Source organism: Amblyomma mixtum, chromosome 1 (assembly GCF_055824585.1).
Source record: "Amblyomma mixtum isolate Tamu chromosome 1, ASM5582458v1, whole genome shotgun sequence".
NCBI classification, from domain to species: Eukaryota; Metazoa; Arthropoda; class Arachnida; order Ixodida; family Ixodidae; genus Amblyomma; species Amblyomma mixtum.
The window spans coordinates 62,494,719-62,519,294 of NC_143012.1; the positions used below are offsets into that span (position 1 = coordinate 62,494,719).

At 47.5% G+C, this 24,576-nt stretch overlaps 1 protein-coding gene and 1 pseudogene across 2 annotated transcripts; one reads left to right on the forward strand and one right to left on the reverse strand.

The window, feature by feature from the left end:
* The first annotated feature begins 1,871 nt into the window (after positions 1 to 1,871).
* LOC149366481 (uncharacterized) lies at positions 1,872 to 3,586 on the forward strand (annotated as a pseudogene).
* Positions 3,587 to 5,743: 2,157 nt separating this feature from the next.
* Positions 5,744 to 24,081, reverse strand: LOC149366482 (BTB/POZ domain-containing protein 6-like). 2 transcript variants are annotated; one of them, XM_089550924.1, is made up of 5 exons: positions 24,028 to 24,081; positions 11,607 to 11,786; positions 9,065 to 9,153; positions 7,315 to 7,532; positions 5,744 to 6,532 (listed from the first exon to the last, which is right to left on the reverse strand). In XM_089550924.1, the coding sequence occupies exons 2-5, from the start codon at positions 11,743 to 11,745 to the stop codon at positions 5,839 to 5,841; spliced, it is 1,140 nt and encodes a 379-aa protein (XP_089407050.1). In that variant the 5' UTR covers positions 11,746 to 11,786; positions 24,028 to 24,081; the 3' UTR covers positions 5,744 to 5,838. The 2 variants fall into 2 exon arrangements, with proteins under 2 accessions (XP_089407050.1, XP_089407057.1); XM_089550931.1 differs by lacking the exon at positions 11,607 to 11,786 and having other exon boundaries at positions 24,028 to 24,073.
* Between the last annotated feature and the right edge of the window lie 495 nt (positions 24,082 to 24,576).

The following is a 24,576-nucleotide window of genomic DNA, read 5'->3' on the forward strand; positions in this document are numbered from 1 at the left end:
TGACAGCGTTTTACACCCCGATGATTTTAAGGAAAGGAAGTCGCATAACTGGCTTCCTTGGTCAGTGGACGCCTGAATCGCGCTTATAGGTACGTGGGGTGATGAAAGATAGAGAGAGAGAGATGTGGGCTCCGGCTCATGCAGACGGCCCCTGGGCGCCGCCTGCTAAACCGCTTACACCTCCAACACGACTGCACTCCAGAGGAGGCGGAGCGTATCCCAGTACTGTGGCGCCATATGCTCTGGGTCTCCCCGCTCCCCCGTAACATGGACACCGACATGCACGAAAACAGACGACAAGCGCGGGCTCGGGCTCTTGAGAGACAACACGGCTCCCGACCCGGTGTATATTATGTAGACGTAGCAGCGCCATCGCCCACGGGATTTTACACGGCCGCTGTCGTTCACCAGGAAATGCACGTTGATGGACTCTCTTTTCGAGCCCCGAATTCAATGCGAGCCAAGGAAGTAGCGATAGCGCTTGCTGCCGCCCACGCCAATTCGGGAATCATCATTACGGACACCCGAAAAGCATGTGATCATTACTTGGCAAGGGAGATCTCCCCCTTAGCTGCTTGCATTCTAAGACGGACTGCCACTGATCCAACACCGAAAAGAATCATTTGGGCTCCTGGCCATCAGGGCTTACGAGGTAATGAGGCCGCTGACGCGGCTGCCCGAGCGCTTATTCACCGTGCTCCTCATCCCAGCTCTTCTGGCTCGGCGACTAACCAGCCGCTGCTGCGATTCAGGGAAATAATAACGCATTATAGCGACAACCACCGCCTTTTCCCGGCCCCTGCAAAGGGGCTAAGTAAGACGGAGGAGCGAACTTTAAGGCGCCTGCAGACAGGTACTCTACTCTGTCCTGCAATCTTAAAGCATTACGATCCTAACACGGATGGGCGATGCCCGCACTGTGGGGAGACCTGTGATATCTTCCACATGGTGTGGGCATGTACTCAAAATCCCCACCTCCCCCCTTCCCCTACCCCTTCCAGAGAGGCATGGGAGACTGCCCTCCTCAACTGCTCCTCGCTTGAGTCCTAAAGGGCTCTGGTGAAACGGGCGAGAGACGGGGCATTGTCATGCGGTGTCCCGGACTAGGGACGCCGACCATGTAGCGGGGCCACTCTGTGGCTCCCAAACTCTATTTCAGCAATTAAAGTTTTCACCACCACCACCGTGCGTTAGCGCTGACAACGTTGTGGCAGACACGCGGCACTGCTGCAATAGGCCGCAGCGTTCATTGGGTGAGCAAACTCGCGATCAACCGTTAACTGCCACCTGCTATAGGGTGGCAGGATGGGTGCGCTGCCTATCCAGTGTATGGAACGCACTCAACCTTACAGACGCTCGATACGCTATAGCTTACGCTCTACAGCCAGGTTCAGCAGTAGTTGAACCGCACCTAATTTTTTTTAGTACGTGGAATTGAGGAGAGACCTGAAGCAGCCGCCGCGGTGGCTCAGTGGTTATGGTGCTCAGCTGCTGACCCGAAAGACGCGGGTTCAATCCCGGCCGCGGCGGTCGAATTTCGATGGAGGCGAAATTCTAGAGGCCCGTGTTCTGTGCGATGTCAGTGCACGTCAAAGAACCCCAGGTGGTCGAAATTTCCGGAGCCCTTCACTACGGCGTCTCTCATAGCTTGAGTCGCTTTGGGACGTTAAACCCCATGGCCCAAACCAAAGCTTTTTTTTTTTTTTGAAGCCAGCTCCCCACTGCTCCCTCCCCCCTCTACTTGGCCGCTGTCGCGGCGCGCTTGCGCATGCGCAGCAGGCATTGCAGCAGACGACGCCGCTGTGCCCGGCGTTGCTATTGGCTGCGCCGTCAGCCAAACACTCCCAGCAGCCCTTGCGAAATCGCGTGTTTTCCGGAACACTTTCTGGCTCCATGTTGGAAAGCAACGTTCTGGCACCGGTCTGCGTCCGCCATTTTTGTTTGCGCTGGTCACTGCGCTAGCTCTGTGTTTATTGCCGCCTCCTGAGTGCACTCCTCGACTCGACGATACCAGTTTTGTTCATCGGTTCCGTAAAGCTGCAAATTCTCGAGAGCTGCTTTGACTTTGGAGGGGCCACCCTGGCGTGACAAAAGCCAGACCGACCAATGTTCGCGGGACTGAAAGAAAAAATCCATCGCTTCTTCTCGCCGTCTCGCAGCGACAGCACGCCAGAGGAGCGTCAGAGCGCATCGAAGAAGCGCAAACGTGACGGCAGCATGGATGGTGAGACCGACGATGACGACGGTGTCATTGTTGTGGCTAGTGAGAAGGACGATGACGACGATGTCACTGTTCAGGCCAGCAACAGCCGGAAACATTTCCGCTACGACGAAGCTCGTATGCCGAGCGTTGGAAGATCGGGAAATCACGACAATTGGTTGTGGTGGGTATTCCGTAAGCCGATGCAGAACTTCTTCGTCAGTCAGGCTGTAAGCTGCCTTAGCCCGACCGCCACTGAACCTTCCTTGAAGCCTGCCTTGCCTCAAGAGCAGTCTTCAGGCCATGCGTCGAGAGAGTCGCTGCAGTCGGTGGAATGCCTGGAACAAGGTGGGCCCGGTGAGAACCAAAACGACCGCGATATGCCGGTGCGAGAAAGTGACCGTGCAGTGAAACCCGAAGAGTCGCCGGTCAAGAGCCCCGGCTCCAACTCTTCGAGCTCGACCGAGGGTAAAAAGGAGCTTTCCGTGCGCAATGGTGATTGGTGCTTCACGTCGAGCTGCATGCGACTTCAAGAAAAGCGCGAGTACCACTTGATGCTGCGTCAGCGATGTACCGCTCCGTACCCACAGCCAAATCCTCGTCCGCAAAATTCCCCGTCCTCTTCTCTTAGTTCCACCGACACTGGCAGCACCGAAGAAAAACCCCAGTGGTCTCCGTCGGAACAGCGGTCTTCAGGCAGTACAGTGGCTTTGGATGTGCCGGCATTATCTTCACTTTTCGCGAACTCCGCTTCTGTGACAAAGCGCTCAGTGGCCTTGAAACAGCCAGCTGCATCGAGAAAGTCCTCGTTATCCACATCTTCATCATCGGCGGCGTCGCCAAAATTGCCGCAACTCCCCTCGAGTCACTTTTTCTCGTCAGTATGGATGGAAGACCTAAAAGAAAGGCTGGCAGAGGCAGACCAATCAGCTCAAGCGCGCATATTCTTCAAGGAGAAGATTCTCAAAGAGAATAAGGCACACGTACCCCAATCCTGGGACAAAAGAGCCCTCTCTTAAGGAAATCCCAATAGAGGTCGCCAAAAAGGAAGTGTTCCCAGAGCTGATACCCGAGATGGAAGCTGCTGCGAATGACGCTCTCGAGAGGGCACCATCTGACGACATACTTGCCAGAGGCTTCACACTGACTGACATGCAAGGACGTGGAGACGCAGGTCTGAACTGGCTTAACGATGAAGTTATCAACTTCTACATGAACATGCTCATGGAGCGCAGCCGCACGCACTCAGCCCTGCCATCGGTCAATGCTTTCAACACCTTCTTTTACCCAAAGCTGCGTGCCAGTGGCTGCAGTGCTCAGCCATTTGCGACTCCGTCGACGCTTGAAGCTGAAACATTTTTTCCGCACCACTCTTCAAACTTTTGACATATGTTACGATGTCAGGTGATGTGGCCTTGCCTTCAGTTTCCATATTTAGTTCTTGTGATAAAATTTTGTGATAAAATTTTATTGTGATATTGTTATAAAATTGTTCTGATATTGTGATAAAATTGTTGTGATAAAATTGCACTGTGTATTCGTGCGCACAGTCCTTTGTTTTCTGTTCTATTCAAGAAAGCTTGCCTCGTCTCACTTCTGACAATGAAAACCTTGCCTGATAATTTTCACTCCCTTTGAGCGTGTAAGAGCTCCATTTTCGGTGAACAGAACTGCTTTGGAATTAAAATGGAGTAATCCATCAAGGTCAACTGCAACAATTTTTCTTCAGTTTTACAGTATGTTGCTGATGTGTGCACCACGGCATTTCAGCTGAGCTTTGAGAAATAAACTCTGCGACGTGCAGCATTAGCATGAGCAGCTTTTTCGATTGCAACTTGCTAGCGTCGGACTTATTTCTTCCTGTTTAAGTATCTTGCTTTGCTGTTGGTTCGTGGCATTTAAATGTGCGCTAAAGAAGTCAACTGTACGAAATGTCAATGCAGTTGAAAATGCTGTTCCTTTGTTACCAGGACAATCCAAGGAACTTGCTTTTTACTGCTGTTTAGTGCCACACTTAATAGAAAATGCATTGCAGTCTCTGTTGTACAACAGAACTGCAGAACACATTAAATGGTACTGAATGGCTCCATACAACCTCTGCACGTAAGAAGAAAAAAAAAACCGACAGATGCACATAGTTGGGCATGCTGGAAGAGTGGTTTGGAATGATTGTGCCCTAAATACAGATTATATAAGCACACCTGATTACAATAGCAATGTATCTGTTAATGGAACAAGCCCCTGATATGCTATTATGCAAGATTGGTAGTTTCTTAGGCTGCTTGTGTTTTAAGTATATTGATTTTTAGCGTTTAGACGTGTAGTCGGATGAAAGTGCTCTGTTACTTATTGTGGCAGGCAGAATCTGAGGTGTGAAGAGTTATCGAGTGACCCGAGGGACGTTGCGATGCTCAAATTTCACTTTTGGAAAAATTTCAACAGGAAAAATCAGCATTTACAGCAGTTGCTCTTGCATCATGCTCTGCAGTAATTTAGACCATAGTGCAGTTTTAGCAAATTTAATAGCTGGTTTAGTGCAACTGTTTAGTAATAAACAGGCAGCTAGCACAGATGGAATCATGCCCGCAGAGGAAGGGAATGGTGTGTAGCGTGGTGTTTTGAATGACTTGTGAGAAAAGCTGAACTATAAGCAGTGACAGCACAGGTGTATGACAGTTCATGAAGCAATGACAAACTGTCAAAAAGGAATGTGTTGTGATTTGTGCAGTATTAGCATGATTTTGTAGATCTTTGTAGAGGTGTTCCATTTCGTAGTGGCATGCTAGGTTACTATATTATTATGTAATCATCATCATCAGCCTGACTACGCTCACTGCAAGGCAAAGGCCTCTCCCATGTCTCTCCAATTAACCCTGTCCTTTGCCAGTTGCAGCCACCATATCCCCGGGAACTTCTTAATCTCATCCGCCCACCGACCTTTCTGCCGCCCACTGCCTGGAACCAGTCAGAAGGTCACAACACATACAGCCTCCTGACTGGTCAGTCAGTCAGTCATGAAAAATCGGCATTTTCAGCTGTTGATCTTGAAACGCCATTTTGTGCAAAAAATGTACGTTGAAGCGGCCAGCTGGTGCGCTCTTCGTACTCAGACATCGACGTGCACCCTCCGTCCACAGAGCCGCCATTTTCCTGTTTTCTTGTGTTTCATGGCACGCATGGCTGTGATACTTCGCAAAACTGCGCGTAGCCACCTAAACTACGCACCTGGTTTGCAGCCTTTTTAAATCCGTTCAAATTTACCATATCTAACTTGTAATTCCGTGTCTGACACTGCCAGACGGAGGACAAACACAGTGAAGGAAAGGAACACACACTACAGTGAATATTGTACGTGCTAATAAACGGCATTCTTAACGCTCACTTCACTTCTGTCAGGATTGAACGCTGTCTGAGCAAGTGTGTCTTTTGTTGCCTTTTTTTCCGCCGATGTAAAGTGCAAATAACCTAGCATCAATCTAACTTGGAGGTAAGTATCAACATCACCATCAGGTCCACCTTGAACCATTGTTTTGAACTCCACAGTTAGTTACAAAACTTTACCACATGTTTAATGCACACTGGATTGAGCCTTGTTTCACAAAATGCTTTCTCATCCTGTGCGGTAATAACTAGGGTAATCATTGCTTTTTGTCTCCACTTTCTTCTAAAGCCCGGCCTGCTGTTTCCACCTCCTTCGACAGTGAACCGGTCGTCGGAAGCGGCTTCAACGCAACAAGCTGCCGGAACTGGCCGCGAGCAGTGTCATCAGTGCACACCCACGACGGCAGGGGCACCGAACCGCGCACGATGATGTTCCTGAGTATGGCAAAGTCTTCGTTACTCTTGAGCAGGTTCCAGGAACCGGGTCCTTTCACGTACTCCAGCGGCGTCAGCGCGAGGAACCGCAGCTTGGGCAGGAACGGCCGCAGAACAGCATCCACCTCCACGGGCGTTTCGCCACTGGACAGAGACTTGCGGCACTTCTCCTCCGCCCACCTCCGGATGGCCAGGAAGACGCAGCTCTCGGGCACTCCGCAAACGACGTTTAGGACGGCCTCCACGGTGGTGTCGTGTGAGTCGACGAACGACTCCGCGTTGAGCACTGCTAGGGCGTCGTTCCTGAGCATGCGCAGTGCGGCGGCGTCAATCCTCTCCGTGTCCGTGGTCGCCAGGCAGTCGATGAGCGGGCACACCCGGTCGGGAGTCAAGTGTTCCGCGATGTACTTGGAGCACACCGTTACCAGCTCCGGCACGAGGTACTTGTCTGCGGCTTCGCGGATGTAAATGGCCTCTTCGAAAGAGTCGGGCAAGCAGGCTCCACAGTAGATGTATCTGCGGGAGAACAGGCGAGGAATAAAGAAAACACCATCTTGTATTAGCAGAAAAATGCATCTTGACAACTGATTTCACATCTGCGTCCTCCTGAGCTTCAAAAGGCAGTAAGCACAATATGAACTGGACGATACGTAAGGTGAAAGCCATAAAAGCATCAAAAGCCAATCCTAATGACATCTATGTATGTATAGCCCCTCTTTCAATGGTGACATAAAGACTACAGCATCAGACAATACGTTGGTATTCTCTATGTTAATGCTGCCAGCACGAGCTCAATGCAGCTTAGTGCAAACGCTGCTCAGACATTCACTAGTTATTCAATATGTCAGGCTGCGAAAAACCATCAGGCCATTGCAGAGAACAGGCATGTAGTTCTAAGCTGCAGCTGCAATGCACTTCAAATTAGGCTGTCTTAATACCCGGCATTACCATCCAGGATTGAGACATACCGTTTTGGGGCAGAAACTATGTTATTACACCGCAATATCACTCTGGAAAGCAGTATTTCAGCTCTTTGGGATAAGAGACAATGCACTACTGCTGCTACACATTGTAGTTTTGTTCAGGTAGGAATTTGGGGTCGATTTTACGTCCACAGCAGAAGCTCATGCAATCTTTGCGACCCTGGCCCAAAGTTACGACCCATGATAGAAAAATTAGCACCACACCCCCCCTGAATGGCAGTAAAGGCATCGAGAAATTTTACTTCAGCCCACATTCTACTTACTTCCAAAGCCATTATTGAAATTATTTATAGACACACATGGACAGATACTCACTTGAGTAGTCCAAAAAAGCCACACGGATGCAGGTCTGTGATATGGACCTTGTCCTTTTCAGGCAGGCTGCCAAAGAACATTGTGCCAAAAACTTCGTTCCTCATGGCCAGAAACTGCTTGTGAGCTCTGAAGCTCCTTGACACCGAGTACTTCTCCGACTGAACCACAAACTCCACATTCGAAAACACAGCACTGTCCGGGTACTTCTCCAGGTTGATCTGCAGATTCAGTTGTGCGCAACAAAAAATGTGTATTTGCCCTGTTAGCAACCTTTGCAACAGAGGAGAGCAGCGAGAAAAGTGAGGCTGCAGCAACTAACCGGGCTGTGATAGTTGAGGGTAAAGCAATAGGGGATATTCAAAATTCCTCAAGTGCGCTTTCCCGCATAACAATGTTGCCCCAAACAAGATGGCCGACTTCGCTATAAAGGAACTACGTGGGCTTCAGGACAGGCGCTAAAGGTGTGGATAGAATGTAAAAAACGTATTTTGGAAGAATCAAACAAAACATCAGTCTTTCTTGCTTTGTTTCAACTGGAAACGCATTGTCAGCCATCTTGTTTGGGGCAACATTGTTATGCGGGAAAGCGCACTTGCGGAATTTTGAATATCCCCTATTCACCTCCCACTTGACACATTAATTCCCTCACTAGAACACAGATTCAGCTCCTACTTCGCTACCCTTGCACTCGCCTTGTCGTTTACATGAAAAGGAGTTACTACATAATGTTAAAGTAGATACTCAAGCATGACAGGTGAAGCAGTGTCATATACAGGGTGTGTCAACTATGAGAACAAATAATAACTGCGCAAAAAGGACAGGACAAAAGAAAAAGAACCACACGGGACAAACGCATGCGTTTGTCCCATGTGGTTGTCTTTCTCTTGTCCTGTCCTTTTTGCGCAGTTATTCTTTGTTCTCATAATGTCGTACCAACTAGCCCCTCACCGCACTCTTCTAGATGTGTCAACTAACTCGTGCAAGCATTCTTGCACACAAAAATAAACCAAAATCCGAAATGCGTGAATAACCATTGAAGTGTCACATGCATTTCACTCACAAATATGATAGCATTTTTATTTATTAATCAACTAATTAGTCCAGATGGCTCATTAAAAATCTTGACTACATCAAAGAGTATACATGGGAAAGCTGCCATCCTGATGCCAACAACATTGATGCATTTGTGCTACTTCGCACCTCCTTAGATAATTCTAGGGCGTAAATCCCTTAACATGTCTTGTGTTACATGCAGGAAACCATTAATGAAAACTACAGCATGCAACAGTGAGGGTACAACTCTGAAAATAAAAAAGAAAACCACGAGCCTTTTTTGTGAGCAACAAGATCCTTTCTTTGCTATCCGTTTCTTCACTATCAAAATTTCTACAGAGACCGCATACTGAGGCCTGCTCAGCGAAGAAATGAATTTTGTACCAGTACACGCACGGTTTGTGCGCAGGGAATTAAAGCTTCTTAGTGGCTATGAACCACTGAAAGACCAATGAAGAAAAGTAGCAAAAGTAGACCGATGTTTTCATCTGTCAGAAAAATTTGCCCTATACTACGTCCATTCTATTCCCGCTGCGATGACAACCATTGTACAACCCAATTATACTCTAATCCTCGTGAAGACTATTCCTGATTCAGGACACAGCTCCCGAACCCTGCAGGTGACTAAATGCATTGTCTACTGTAACCAACAGAAGTAAAGCACAGTAGACCAAGAATTTACAGCATATTTTCTTACCAACTGAGGCATAGGAGGTGGCTTTGGTGGACTGGTACTCTCGGAAGGCGGCGCATTAAACCTGAAAGGCACTTTGGGATCAAGAGATCCTGGGTGAGAAAATGAGAGAGGAAGAACATTGGAAAACTAGAATTTATACTTTAACTCCACAAGTAGGTTGTGCTATTCCTAGACCAATGAGCATCTGAGTAAGCAGTGTGCACTACATTCACCTAAACACAAACTCTTCTCCGGCCGCGGCGGTCGAATTTCTATGGAGGCGAAATTCTAGAGGCCCGTGTACTGTGCGATGTCAGTGCACGTTAAAGAACCCCCGATGGTTTAAATTTCCAGAGCCCTCCACTACGGTGGCTCTCATAGCCTGAGTCGCTTTGGGACGTTAAACCCCATAAACCAAACCGAACCATTTTCCTACTCCACTTCACATGGTAAAAAATAAGGAGGGGGATCCTTGGAACTAAGTCACTCTCAGCAACAATACTGTCCAATAAGAAAAGCAGTAAGTGGGGCAAACTGCCATCATAATGAGAAACGCACAACCAATGAGCATGGAAGACAAGGACACCGCAAGCACAAAGTCACGAATGAGGTTTCAGTGAAATCCAGTCAATCAGTGCTAACAAATATGAATGCACACGCCACGTAAACTTTCTCACTGGGGTGGCAATGATATGCCAAAGTAGTACAGCACTCAGAAATTGAAGGTCTTTTGCGTCAACAGCTAAGGCTGGTGACCTAATAAAAGAGCCATTCACTTCATGAATCTAAAAAGCATCGACAGCTCAGGTTACACTCATGACAACCACTTCATAGTGTGCAGAACTGTACATGATGCGACTCAGTGCGGCTCCGGTTAGCTTAGCTCAACGCATTTGTGTAACACAATAAATGCTGCCGCACACAACCACTGACGTTGCAGGTTCTGGAATGCCCGATGAGCAAAACACCAGCAGGGGCATCAAGCGTGCTTCATTACTTTGCCTGCCAAGCAAGGAGTGGCAGGAGCATGATGCATGGTTAACAAGCATGGGAGAAAGCAGTCTCCATCTTGCACTTTCCCATCATGCCTGCACTGGGCACGAGTCGAAAAACCTGCCAGCCTCCCGGGCAGTCCTGCTCATAAGCTCACAAGTGTGTAGCCATTTGGCTCAGACCCAACAAAGAGCTAATGCTGAATCCTGTGCTTGGGCTTGGCCTCTACAAGAAAACACTGACAAGAAATAACCTACCAGTGCAGCCTGACTACACGTTTCCATTCATGTCCCTTTAAAGGGCCCGTGAAACAGTTTTGAACTAGCTATAAAATGAGTGCATTACGTAGAGTAAAGACCACTGAGTACTAATACACAGGTCCTCAAAAGCACAGCAAGAATTTACAATTAAATTTTGTAAGTTCTAATCCCCGTGCCTTGTGCTGACGTCCGCTGACAATCTTTTGCACAAATCCTGCAATGCGACATCGTGAGAGAGGTGGTCATTGGCTAGCCAAAAAATTTGCTGGTGGTTTAGCTCCGGTTAAACCTAGAGTGTACACAATAGCTTCATACACATACACTTCGCACCCTTTGTTTATAAAGTGGCCAAGCAACGATGTGCACCTGCAGCTACTGCGCATGCGTAATGCGTGCAGCAAGGCTGCACAGTCGGCAGCCGTGCAGCGGAGAAGCCGACGGCAGAAGACCTGTTGTGGGTCGCATGCGCAGTAGTGGCTTCAGCTCGGCCCGGTGATTTTGGCTCTACATGACGCAGTGAAGCTGTCGCTTCAATACTGCGATGATGTTCATAGACGAAGCAGGCAAACGAGGCGTGGAGCAGTAGCTGCTGTAGACAGCAGCCTGTCACTCCTTTCCAGGCTTGTACCGCGACAGGGAAGCGAGTGGCCAGAAAAAGTAAACTACCAAGCCAGGCAACGCTTTCGTGGGCAGAACGTGATCCCCACCCGTTAATTTTTTTTTTCTGGCTTGCTCGGGTATATGAGTTCAGAGGGGAAAAAAAGCAGGGTTATTGTTAATCACTATCGTCCTTAGTCGCCAACATCTCTGGAGCTACATAAGCTAGGCTGAAAAATTTTGCAAGATGATAATGGCCAATCACACATCTATCAGTATTTCGCTTTTCTTGCTCCTGATGCCAAGTGTTTCAAGGGTCATTTAAAACCCACCAGCCTTATTCAGTTTGCACTCTCACACTTCAAAAGGCACAAACTGGTAACATCAATGCACAGTACCTAAAGTAAGCGGCCAAAAAAGGTTCATCAGCATGAACCCCCAACCCTACATGCAGGTTCAACTGTACCCACGATTTCATCTACTTTATGAATCAACCTCATGGCAGACCCCTGTGACAGCTTGTCTTTAATGCCTCGAGCTTCATCAATTTATCACACGCTTTTTGTTTTTCTCTTCCAGTGAAATTTATCGCTTGAAACCTGAAAGCAGGAGAACGGGCTGCTTCCGGAAGAAATGGCAGCTGGCCAAAAGACACCTGTCGTGACAGCCTGGCAAAAAAAACAAGCCCCCATTCCAACCCCACTTCGTCTTACCTGAGGATGCAAAGTGAAAGTTCGCAGATACGAATGAGGGCAATGCAATGATACGGCCACTATCCCTTGCGTTCGGCTTAGTAGGTGGCATTTCAGAAGCAGGATGTCGTGCTTTCAAAACGAAGTGTTCCCGAGTCATTCAAATCTTGCTCTTGTGCTTGGCTGCTAACGCAGATGGACCTGCACATAAAGTATCAACAGAAAATATTAAACTGCATTGTCTCACCTGATAGGATCTGGCATGCGGCTTGGCCCCTTCCGCTTCAGGCTACATCAATTTCCGGCCTCAAACTGGCTTTGCCAGATCCCTCCCAGGCTGACCCATCGACGCCTCGGGGCTCCCAACACCCCACCCGCTTCACTTTGATGCCCTTTTGATGGTTTATGGGGGTTTAACGTCCCAAAGCGACTGAGGCTATGAGGGATGCCGTAGCGGAGGGCTCCGGAAATTTCGATCGCCAGGGGTTCTTTAATGTGCACTGACATCGCACAGTACACGGGCCTCTAGAAATCCGCCTCCATCGAAATTCGACCGCCGCGGTCGGGATCGAAACCACATCTTTCGGGTCAGCAGCCGAGCACCATAACCACCGAGCCACCGCAGCGGGTCTGACGCACTTTTGAGGTTACGTGAGTCTTTCTAAGGCACTGTCACATCTCGGTCTATCCCCTGCTTGTGCAGCGACTCTGCTGCGACTCCCAAGCGAAGTAAGTCGTTTACACGGCTTTGACAAGAGATAAAATTAGCAGACAAGTATGTTTCTCGGTAATGCGATTTTTGAGGGCAGCTACTGAGGTACTCGAACTGTAAGCGAACGCGTACGAAACATGCAGTGCCGAACGAGGGCGGCTCTGGGTTTCAACTTGGTCAGCGCGCACAGCATTTTGCTGCCGATGAGACTCGACTTGGGCGAACGGCCGGCGCGCTTGCAGCGTGCGTTACTCTGGCGCCATCTCTGGCGAAAGATGCATACCTTACCGAATCGGCGAATAGACTACGTCACGCTCTGTTTGGTGCCGCGGGTCGACATCGCATCGCAAAGAGGGCGCATAAATTGCAGTTGCGTCGGAGAGAGCAGCACAAGAAAGAGGCACCAGCACTGTAGAGAAAGGCGGAACGCCTGTGTCCTCTGAGACGACCACAGTAGCGGCAGCAGCACCGGGTATGTCCAAGGGTCCGTCACTGAAGGGCGATAACTCAAGCTGAGCACAGGCGCAGTCAATGACGGCGTGATGTGTGGAGAGGCAAGACATATCGGTCTAACGCTATCAGTTAGGTCGGCTCTTGAGGACCACATAAGATGCTGCGAGGGATTCGTTTTTGTAAGCGCGTCAATCCCCCCCCCCCCCCCCACCACTACCTCCCCCTTCCTCTGACCTCCTCTTGTCCGTCAAGAGCGGCTACCAACGATGGAAAGCGCTCGGGCTTGAAGAAGCACGCGTGCCAAAGTAAATAGCGAGATGGCGGAGCGCCCGCTGTTGGTTGCACGCCCCAGTGACCACGCTGCGGCTCAAGCACATGGCGACAGGAAAAAGTCTCAACCAGGGATGACGTCGTGAGATGAGCGGGCGAGGACGATGAACGTCTGGAACATGTATGGAACGTCCTCGATAAGCGGGCGGGTGGTGCAGGCGGCTAATGGTCGAATGTCCTGAGCGCTGGCGGTGCGAACAGAAACGGCAGGAAGGGGCGTCGTCACTTTTTTGAGTCTGTGACAGAGGGTGTGACTGAGAACGGAAACGGCTAGTATCAACAAGTGCTTCGATGGCGACTCCCTCAACGAACACGGTAATGGCGGGCACGGAAACAGGCAGGTCTTGAGTCGCTGGCGGTGCAGTTCTTGCCTCCGGAACTGCGGCCGTTAGTTTTCCGCGTGGAAGGCGGGTTGGCGGCGGAGCATCGGAGAACGGGAACGGAGGCCAGGAGACGGAGAGCGGTGGAAGCAGAGACGGTAACTAGGAGAAGAGGAATCCGGAGGCGGCCCATGTGACGCAAGCAAGCGGGAATGCTTCCCCCAGACTCGTCCCGTCCGGCCTCAGGAGTTTCTCCCCTGCCCTAGAGTGGGCGAACATTCGCTCGTAACCCTGCTGGTGAGTTGGGTTACGGCTCCCCAGCAGTACCAGCGGCAATAAATGCCTTTTGGTGCCAGCCAGTGTCGCTCCTTTGTTCCCATAGAGCACGGCCCGCCGTGCTCCGCTCCGTAGCACGCGCGATCACGGGGTGGGGTCGGCAATTTGAATGGCCAGCCGCCAATAAGCGGGAAAAACGCATTTATCCCCGTATCGCAATCCTACAGCTTATACAAATTGTTTGGCAAGTCATCAGAACCCCAAGCCTTGGCAACATTCCGATTCTGCAACAAAGACAGTATACTACTGGTGCTTCCATAACGCTAAACTCGGCCTGGAAATCTAAGCTATTCATACATCCTGTAACACTGCAGAGTTTAAAACAGAACTAACAATCATTAAAGAGCCGAGTTTTTTCGGCAACATCATCAACAAAACTAATGCAAGACACAAGGGGTGGTATAGCTACTGTTTTTGGTGTAGCTACTTCTGTTTTACATGCTTCCAGAATTCCTTTAGATCATCTTTTAACCTCTACTTCACTGAAACACTGCATGACTGTTTCACTGCTGTCACAGATACTTTCATTTTGTCTGATTTCTTAAAGCTCCAACTAATTTTCCTTTCTCCGTCTGTTTTCATTTAAATGCACCTTAAACTCAGTGCCTTTTGCACGGAAGACTACAAGCTCCCGAGTAAACTAAGGTTTGCTTTTACTTCTCCTTTTTGTCAATATCCATGACAGAGCAAGGTGTCGCTTCAGTTCAAACATCTTTTCCTCGAATATAAAGTTGCTCTGGGCATATGTTTCAAAAACCATTAGGTACTCACTCATTCAACTCCTCATTTATCAAGCCCACAGGTGCTCTCTTGCAGTTATATACTTATCTGCTTATGGTTCTGATGCTTCTCAAGTGTTCAACCTTCATTTCAGAAAGTACTGCATTGTGATCGCTTATTCCAGGGAGCACAAGTGAAGCGGACGAATTCAGGTTGATCAGTGAAAAACAAATCTGAAATCCAATTTCCACGTGTCAGCTCCAAGGAGGTTTGACACAACGCAAAAAGTTCAGCCAAGCTGATCAATTCTTGGCTTTACTGGCCCATGGTAGAAAAAAACGAAGTCCAATCAATACGAGGCAGACTGAAGTCCCCTCCAATCACCATGACGTCTGTTTCGCATTGCGTCAACTGTCACTGCCAACTGCATCAGCACATCAACAGATGAATCAGTTGTACAACATGAACTGGTGGGCGAGTTGGTCTGACATACCTAGTGAAGCAGCGCAATGGCACAGGGCCAAGAGTTATTATTCAGCATCGGTCTACGTCATACAACTTCACACTGGCTGGCGTCAGCATTTATCTTTTAAGAAGAAATCCTAGTATTCTCAAGAGTGAATATACCTCCAGGCAAGTATCTATTCTTACTGCAACTTTTAAAGTGGTCTCAGAATACCTCACCACTGACAACATCATTAGCTAAGTATGGTAAGGTACCAAGAATAATGGACAGCTTACCATTATCAACTAGCGCTCCAAACTCATCAACCTTGTTTGTGATGCTACATCAACTCCAGACAGCCCCTGCAGCAGATACATTAGAGTTTTCTATTCTTCAACAAATCGGGAGATACCCTCTTGGAAGTACGGCCGCACAGATCTTGTGTCCGGATCACAACGGAAACTGACCATGCAGGACCACCATAAACAGTGGAGGCCGGTCAGCATAATAAAGTCAAATGGAAGCCTATAGTCATTTCAATCACTAAGTCCTGTCCTGTTATTTGTTACTGCCTTTGAATATAAGGGGCTTTACTTGAAAATTAATTATAGTGCCACTTGGCACGACACTGCAAAATCAAAAAGGTGCGGCGACTACTGCGTTTGGCACAGTGGGGCGCTGCTTGCACCGAAGCACAGCACACTGTCAACTGCGTTCGCCTGTTGCAATCGTAGACGCTCCTCTAATGGTGGTTCGTACTTTATCATCATGACACTTTAGTGCGTTTCAACCAGGTTTCAAGGAACATCCAGAGAGAGGTTTCAAGGAACAGCCAGATAAAACTAACTAACAAAGCGGCAAACATCCATCAAAGGAGGCCCTTCAGCCAGTGGTGTCGATTGGTTGTTAGTTAGTTAGTTATATTGATTTTAATGGCGCAAAAGCAACTGAGGCTATGATGCGCCAAACACAAGGTTAGAGTTTTTGTTAAAGGTGAAGCTTTCTATACTTAGAGTTTGTTTAAAATGCTTGCTTCCTTGAGAAACCTAAAAATACATGAGATGTCAACCAGTGCTCGATCACCTAAAAGTAACATGGGGTGTAATGGGGTGGTTTCCCTGTAAAATGTTGTAAAATATTTCTTTCTTAGTTCTTCTAGCTTTACACATGAAATTAAAATGTGGTTCACTGTGAGTTCAGCACCACACATGTCACAGAGAGGTTTGTTTTGTTTGGTTAGCAGAAAGTTGTGCGTGAGGTGGGTGTGTCCAATGCGGAGCCGACATAAAATAACTTCGGTAAAACGTTCTTGATGCCTACACGATTGCCATTCCCCTAAAATGGGCTTAACAGAATGTAATTTGTTGTTTACGTGCTCTTCCCATGCTGCCTGCCACTTATTTCTGAGTTTACTGTAGATAAACTTTAAACAATCCCTGTGCGGTATGTTCACTTGCTTTATTTGGCCATTCCGGGCTTGTGCAGCACATACATCTGCTTTCTCATTACCTACAATTCCAACATGGCTAGGAACCCAGCAGAATTTAATGTTGTGCTTTTGTTTTGTGATTTTAACTATGCTATGTATGATGTTTCCTATTATGGGTTCAGTAGCATTCCTGGAGTGCAGTGCTTTGAGCATACTGAGGGAATCGGTGTAAATGATGCTATTTTTGATGTTCTCTCTTACTATTTTTTCTACAGCTATGAAGATGGCATAACACTCAGCAGTAAAAACTGATGCGCATTCTGGTAGTCGCATTATCTGTTTATTTTTTTCTTGGATTACTGCACTTCCAACATGACTTTCTGTTTTTGAGCCATCGGTATAAAATTCAATGTAGGTGTCATACGTTTCTTGTAGTGCAAAGAATTCCTGTAATATGTACTCGTTTGGCGTTTGCTTTTTGTCTAAATGTGTCATTGTGAAGTCACATACTGAAGGCAGGCTGTACCATGGTGGCAAATATTCATTCCTTTGTGCAATATTCGGTAGGGCATCTAGTACTGTTAGCTCTTCACATTTATCTTCAAAGCGCAGTAGTAATGGCCTGATAGAATGTGGTTTGTTGATGAATAATCTTTTAGATGGGCACTTGGTGACAACTGGATGGCAGAGATGTTTCGGAAGAGAACGGATTTTTAAGACGTATGTGCATGTTAGTGCGATTCTTCGGTCCTCAAGAGCGGGCTCATTAGTTTCAACGTATAGGCTGGCTACTGGTGATGTTCTGTATGCTCCAGATGATAGGCGGAGACCAAGATTATGAATGGGGTCTAATCTCTTCAAGTAGGATGCTCTTGCCGAGCCATATACTATGCACCCGTAGTCCAGCTTGGAGCGCACCAGAGAGCGATATATTTGTAAAAGGCTTGCTCTATCGGACCCCCACCGCTTCCGTGAGAGCACTTTTAAGACATTGAGGGCTTGAGAAGCTTTCTTTTTAAGGTTGTTAATGTGTGGTAGAAATGTGAGTTTCTTGTCGAAAGTTAGGCCTAAAAATTTGTGTTCTTGTTTAATTGGTAGCGCAGTGTGATTCAGGTATAGACTGGGATCGACCTGTAGGCCTCGTCGCAATGAGAAAAGAACAGCTACTGTTTTTTGAGGGGAAAATTTAAATCAATTTTTGTCTGCCCAAGAACCTAGTTTATTTAGTGTGATTTGTATTTGTCTCTCACAGGTTGATATGCTGGAGGACGTGCATGCTATTTGTAGGTCATCTACATAAACTGAATACATTATGGACTTGGGTATTTCTTTAGCTAAGGAATTCATTTTTATTATGAAGAGTGTCGTGCTTAGAATGCACCCCTGGGGTACGCCGTTCTCTTGGGTGAAAGTCATGGAGAGAGTTGCTCCTAGGCGGACTCGGAATGTGCGGTTAGCCAGGAAGTCGTTCAAGCAGTTCAACATCCTGCCGCGGATACCTAGCTCTGCTAGGTCACGGAGGATGCCGAACTTCCACGTAGTATCGTAGGCCTTCTCCAGGTCGAAGAAGACCCCAATACAGTGCTGCTTGTGGATGAACGCCTCCCGGATGGTGTTTTCTAGGCGGACAAGGTGATCTGTGGTGGAGCATGTTTTCTTAAACCCACATTGGTGTTTATCTAGTAGTTGCCGAGATTCAAGTACGAAGGTCAGTCTAATGTTTATTACACTTTCGAAAGATTTAGCAATGCAGCTGGTGAGGGCTATTGGTCTGTAACTGCTAGGACTTGTTGGTGGTTTTCCGGGTTTGAGAAAGGGTATTATGACTGCTTTTTTCCACTCGTCAGGTATATTTCCAGTTATCCAGATTTTATTAAAGAATTTTAACAGTGCCTCTACAGCAGCCTCGGAGAGATGTGCAAGCATAGCGTAATGCACGTTGTCTGGTCCTGGTGCTGTCTTTTTTCCAGAAGATAATACCTTATTTATTTCTTGTAGTGTGAGAGGCTGGTTGTAATCCTCATGAACACCTGCTCCAGATGGAAATTTTTGTTTTTCAGCTATTGCTTTGTGTTTTTGAAATGTGCTTGTGTAGTTGGATGAGCTTGAGATCTCAGCAAAATGCTCGCCCAGTATGTTGGCCTGTTCTTCTAAAGATGTTTGTGTCCCGGGTGCTGTCAAGAGAGGAAGTGTGAAAGGGGTATGGTCACCAGTAAATTTACGCACTTTTTCCCACATTTTCTTTGATGTTGTTGAGCTGTTTATTGAGGAGACATATTTCTGCCAAGAGGTTTTTTCTGCATTTCTTCGGACATACCGCGCTCTGGCTTTTGCCTTCTTAAAGGTAAGTAAGTTCTCTGCAGTGGGATATCGACGCAGAGCGCTCCAGGCTTTGTTTTGTTGTTTTTTTGCTAATGTGCATTCTTTTGTCCACCACACTTTGTGTTTCTTTTGTGCAAGTCCTGTTGTTTGTGGTATAGCGAGTGTTGCGGCCGATATTATTCATTCAGTAAACTTCTGATTAATTTCATCTGTGCTAAGGTCGTCACAAAATTCCTTTTCCAGAGTGGCACTTTTTGTAAAGAGTGACCAGTCGGCAAGCTGAATTTTCCAGCGCCGTGGCCTTGTGGGGATGATTGGAGTGGATGATGAGAGCCTGATGACGGTAGGTAAGTGATCGCTGCCCATGGGGTCATTTAAAACATCCCATTTAAAATCGTTAAAAAGTAATGGTGATGCGAAGGCTAAATCGAGAGAGCTCATTTTTGCTGAGCTTGGGCAGCAATATGTGGCTTTTCCCGTATTTAAAAGACAGACATTATTCGAAAGTATAAAATCTTCGATTGTTTGGCCTCTAGAGTCGCAGCGTTCGCTTCCCCAAAACGGAGAGTGAGCGTTAAAATCGCCAACTACCAGAAATGGCTCCGGCAGTTCATCGATCAGGCCTTCTAGATCTTGGCATGTTAATGTGATGTGTGGGGGAAGATATACAGAACATATTGTTATGGTTTTGTAGCTGATGACGCTAACCGCAACCGCCTCAAGTTTTGTTTTCAGTTTGATTTCTTGAGCCGGGACGCCGCTTTGGATGATGATTGCGACGCCTCCCGAGAGTCTACTTGCATGTTCGCGATCACGCCTAAAAGTTGTATAATGCTTTAAGATATTTGAATGTTGTGGACCAAGATTGGTCTCCTGGAGACATAGAGCTAGAGGCATCACGGACCCTAGAATATGTGTTATATCACTGTAGTTCCTTAACATTCCTCTACAGTTCCATTGAATCGCAAATATCATGTTTGTTTTTTTTGGGTGTGAATGGAACTGAAGGGATTTACTGTTCTGGGCCCGTTACCGGGGTTTTATCTTTTCTTCGCTCGTGAGAGCCGGTCCGCCGCCGCAAAGCGGGCGGAGTGGTAGTTGTATCCATCACCTCACCAGAGGTGCTGGAGGACCGCGAAGCCGCGGATGTGTTGGTGTCAGGCCTCCCCCGACGGGGGGAAGTCCTGCGGGATGCTGGCCCATGGGCCGGCACTCCCTGGCTTGGAGTTGGCAGAGCAGCCTTGGCTGTCTCTGCCTGGGGCGTTGATGGCACTACCACAGGCGCGGTGGGAGTGGCCGCGGCAGATGCCGGAGTGCTGCGTGGTGCACCGCCCCTGCGCGCCACGTCAGCATAGTTTGGTTTGGCTGTGAAAGAGAATGTATTTGTCAGTGCAAAACGCCTTCTGGCTTCTTTGAATGAAATGTTTTCCTTGGTCTTAATGGTGATGATTTCCTTTTCCTTCTTCCAGGACGGACACGCCCTGGAGTACGCAGCATGTTCTCCTTCACAATTAGCGCAGCATAGAGCTGCGTCGCATTCCTCAGAATGGTGTTCCTTCGACGCGCATTTCGCGCAAGTTTTGTGGCCGCGGCAACTCTGCGATCCGTGGCCAAACCGTTGACAATTAAAGCACCTTCGGGGGTTAGGGATGTAGTGTCTTACATTTACTTTGAGGTATCCAACGTCGATGGTTTCGGGCAATGTGCATGTGTTAAAAGTCAGGACTAGGTGTTTGGTATCTATTTCTTTGTTGTCCTTGCGGATCTTGATTCGATATACATCAATGACATTTTGCTCGGAAAGCCCTTCCAGCATTTCTTTCTCGGTAAGGTATAGAAAATCATTTTCTGAGATGACGCCACGGACAGTGTTGAGGGATCGGTGTGCAGTGATGGAGACAGGTGTGTCCCCAATAGACACTATGTTACAGAGTTTGGTGGTTTGGACATTTTCTCGGAGTTCCAGCAATAAATCGCGACTGGTCATTTTGGATACTTTGTAGCCGGGGCCCAAAGCTTCTGTTAAGCACTTCGATACCATGAAGGGGGATAGAATTCTGGCCTGTTTATCTTGAACTTCACTGTGGATGACATGGAATTTGGCAAATGTTGGTTTCTTTTTGGAAAAAAAGTTCTCTGCTTCGTTCCGCACTCTTTTAAGAGAGCGATCAGGTTTGGAAAGGGGGGGAGCCATAAAAAATTGATGTTTTTCGGTCATGGTGCCAGCCACCCACCATGGAGTCCAACAAGGGGACGCGACAGGAACTTGAAAGAAAGTCCTGCCCACGCCAGCTGTACACCTTAACTATAACCTAATATGACTCAACACAGGGTAGTTGGTCACACACGGTTAACCCTCGCCGCCAGGAAAAAGAGGAAAAAACCAAGAAGGGAGGAGGATACAGGAGAGTTGTAAGAAAGGAGATAGGAAAGTGAAAGATGGAGAGGAGAACAGGAAAAGGCGACTGCCGATTTCCCCCGGTCGGGTCAGGCCGGAGGTGCCGTCTACAGGAAGCTGGGGCCAAAGTGGTGTGTTGCCTCCGCCGAGGGGCCTTAAGGGTCCAAACGCTCGGCATCAGCTCAACCACCAGGATCCCCTTTTCCCCGGACACGGCGATGCCACGCACGGCTAAGCGCGGATGCTCGGGTCCGTGGTGACGCATTGTTCACCATCATCCCCCTGCGGGGATGTCCCTGCGGATGCTCGGGTTAACCCCGTGGTGTCGCCACTCACCAACGTCTGCATGCTGCAGACGCCTCCCTGCGGGGATCGATTGGTTGTCATGACTCATGACAAAGCAGTTAGTCCTATTTCACGAAGGCGCCTGCCATTCACCTGCGATGTGCTAGCAGATTAACTGCGATGTCATGACAAACTGTCATGACAGGCAGTTCACTGCTTTGTTCTTGAGCTGTATCTAACTACTGCTAACAGAGAGTTAGCCTAGCAAGCTCATTTATTAAGGTGAATTGCCATTACACCTATATGTTACATGGAGTTCACAAATACACATGCTTCAATGGAGGGCAACATTTGAAACTGGTTTGGTTTGGTTTGGTTTATGGGGTTTAACGTCCCAAAGCGACTAAGGCTATGAGAGACACCGTAGTGGAGTGCTCCGGAAATTTCGACCACCTGGGGTTCTTTAACGTGCACTGACATCGCACAGTACACGGGCCTCTAGAATTTCTCCTCCAAAGAAATTCTAGAGGCCCGTGTACTGTGCGATGTCAGTGCACGTTAAAGAACCCCAGTGAACTCCATAATATCACAGAATTGCACTTTAGAAAGTCTTGTAAGTTGCATTAGTCTCGAATCAACACACGTCTTCAAAACTGCAACTGCAACATGCAGTATAAAGTGAATAATTAACAAATTTTGGTTAATTAGTCACATTACCCCAACCATTATCTCGTTTTCTTGTGTCCACCGAGCCCAAAACATACTCAGTGAAGGCAGCTGCATCCATACGACAATAAACATAATTTTATAAAGCTGTAAAGATTTTAAAAAATCACCCTGTATATACTAAAGAGCCCCTCATCAAAGCTTGTCAAAGCGATGTTGCCCAGCATAGAAATCTTGTCAACTTCCACCTCAAAATAAAATAACGAATTAAAATTTAAAATCACTGCGCTCATCAAGTACTGTGTCCACAAATGTGTAGTACATTAAGTTGGCACTCACAATTCATGTGCTGACATTCCGGAAACACTTCACATGCACTGACCACATTTACAGATGCCACTTATGAAACCTGTGGTCCACTCTCTATGTGGTCCACGGTGAATAATCCTAAAAAATGCGCATAAGATATAGTGTTTGCCAAAAATACACAGCCCACAGGATTTGCTTCTGAGCAGAGTAGCGGGCCTCTCTCGCACATTTGGCACTCCTCAGCTTTGGAGGTGTGAAGATGAGTTCCCCTCACAATGCAAAAGGAGAAACACAACAAAGCTCCGAAGCAAACATGGTGGGCTGTGTATTTTGGGCAAAGATTGTATGTGTCGATGTTTTATGGAGCGGCCAATTACTTTTGTCATTCTCTGTGAACAATGCTATGCAGGTTTCTACAATGCATGTATTTGTCTGCATTCGGCGTTCAACACCCTGCAAGCACTGCAGTGGATTTCAATGTCCTTGCTAGCACAAAAGCATATTACTGAGGCATGCCAATTCCTGCATTGCATAAGGTGTGAAATTGAGTTCATTGCTTGATTCCTGAAAAAAAATAAAATAAACAAAACAGCCCGCTTTCTCTCTTGGGGGGGGGGGGGGGGGGAATGACTCGCGAGGATACACCGGCACTGGCGTCGTGCACTTTCTCGGGGCCACGTACGTTTGTTACCGCATTTTGGGGCAAGCTTTTAGAGCGAACTTCCACTCACCACTTTTCCCAGCTGTGAAGCAGCATGTAAGGTAACAATGAAGACGCCCAAGGACTCTGGTTACGAGTTGCAAACAGCGGTGTTTCACACGTGGGCTTCTTATGACGTTGAATCCAACAACTTCGGTGCGGAAACGCAGTAAGTAGAGAACTTTTATTCCCTCTTTAGGGTCAAATAACTTCACAGTAGTCATGTTGATTTCTGACAGTAACATCGTCCACCCACAGCGACAGCTCTACAAGTTGAAAGCGTACCATTTTGAAAGCCTTTGCATAATTGGTCAGTCAACAAGTACAGTTCATATGTTAAACAAGCCCGTGTTTGGTTTGGTTTATTAGGGTTTAACGTCCCAAACGACTCAGGCTATGAGGGGCGCCGTAGTGAAGGGCTCCGGAAATTTCGACCACCTGGGGTTCTTCAACGTGCATTGACATCGCACAGCACACGGACCTCTAGAATTTCACCTTCATCGAAATTCAGCCACCGCGGCCGGGATCGAACCCGCGTCTTTCGAGTCAGCAGCCCAGCGCCGTAACCACTGAGCCACCGCGGCGGGGCTAAACAAGCCCGTGTGAACGATTGCTACACAGTACAAAGGCAGGCCTAATGCAAGGAGGATAAAGAAGTTTTGAACTAGTTGATAATCCATTTCTATTTCTAAAAGATCAAGACCACAAAACACGGTAAAATCGCAAGAAAGTTGGCAGACAAACGAAATATCCGCAGCGTTTGCATTCGTCTGCATTCTCGCGTTTCCGACCTTGTTTAGCGCAGTATACCGTTCGTAAAAAAAAAAAAAAAAAAAAACGAGAAAAAAAAAGCTGACATTTCGTAGTTTGACAACAACAAACCTAGCGCCTAGACTTATTTTGGAGCGCCCTCATGGAAGGCAGTTTTCCTTATTTTGTGCGAGTTGCTAGGAGCAGCGCTTTCGAAAGATAGCGGAGCCTCTATTTTAACTCCGGTAAAAGGCACTAAACTCTTACCAGTTGCTGACAGCGTCTGGACCTTCAGGACCTCGTGCACGAGAATTCCCTTTGAACGAAACACGGCCTATGTCAACAACAACGCGCGCTTCTATCGGATTTGGCTTTTTCAAGTTTTGGCTACCGGCGACTTCGTGCATTCTACTGATGTCTACACCGATCAATTTTCTTGCTCTACAATGACGGTTAACTTTCGGTTTCGGCATTAACCACACCGTTATATTCGCAAGAATTTGTTTTGCACAAGTAGGCGAAGCGAACGTATTCACCACAACAGATACGATTACTTGCAAAGGCAAGCACCACAAAAAGACGTTTTAGAGTTTTTCATGTTTCTTTCGCTCCGTAGCCGCAACGTTTTTACAGCTGCACATGTGAACTTTCTATTCATCCGACAAACAAATGTGAAACTCTACACGGCTTTAGCAAGGAAATGTGCTATAATTATTTCAAGATACGTCTGTAAGAGCGCCAGCCATATTTCGCTCATAATAGTGATGCGGGTAGACGACGACGACAAAGAGCGATGGCACGAGTGCGCAGAGTAGA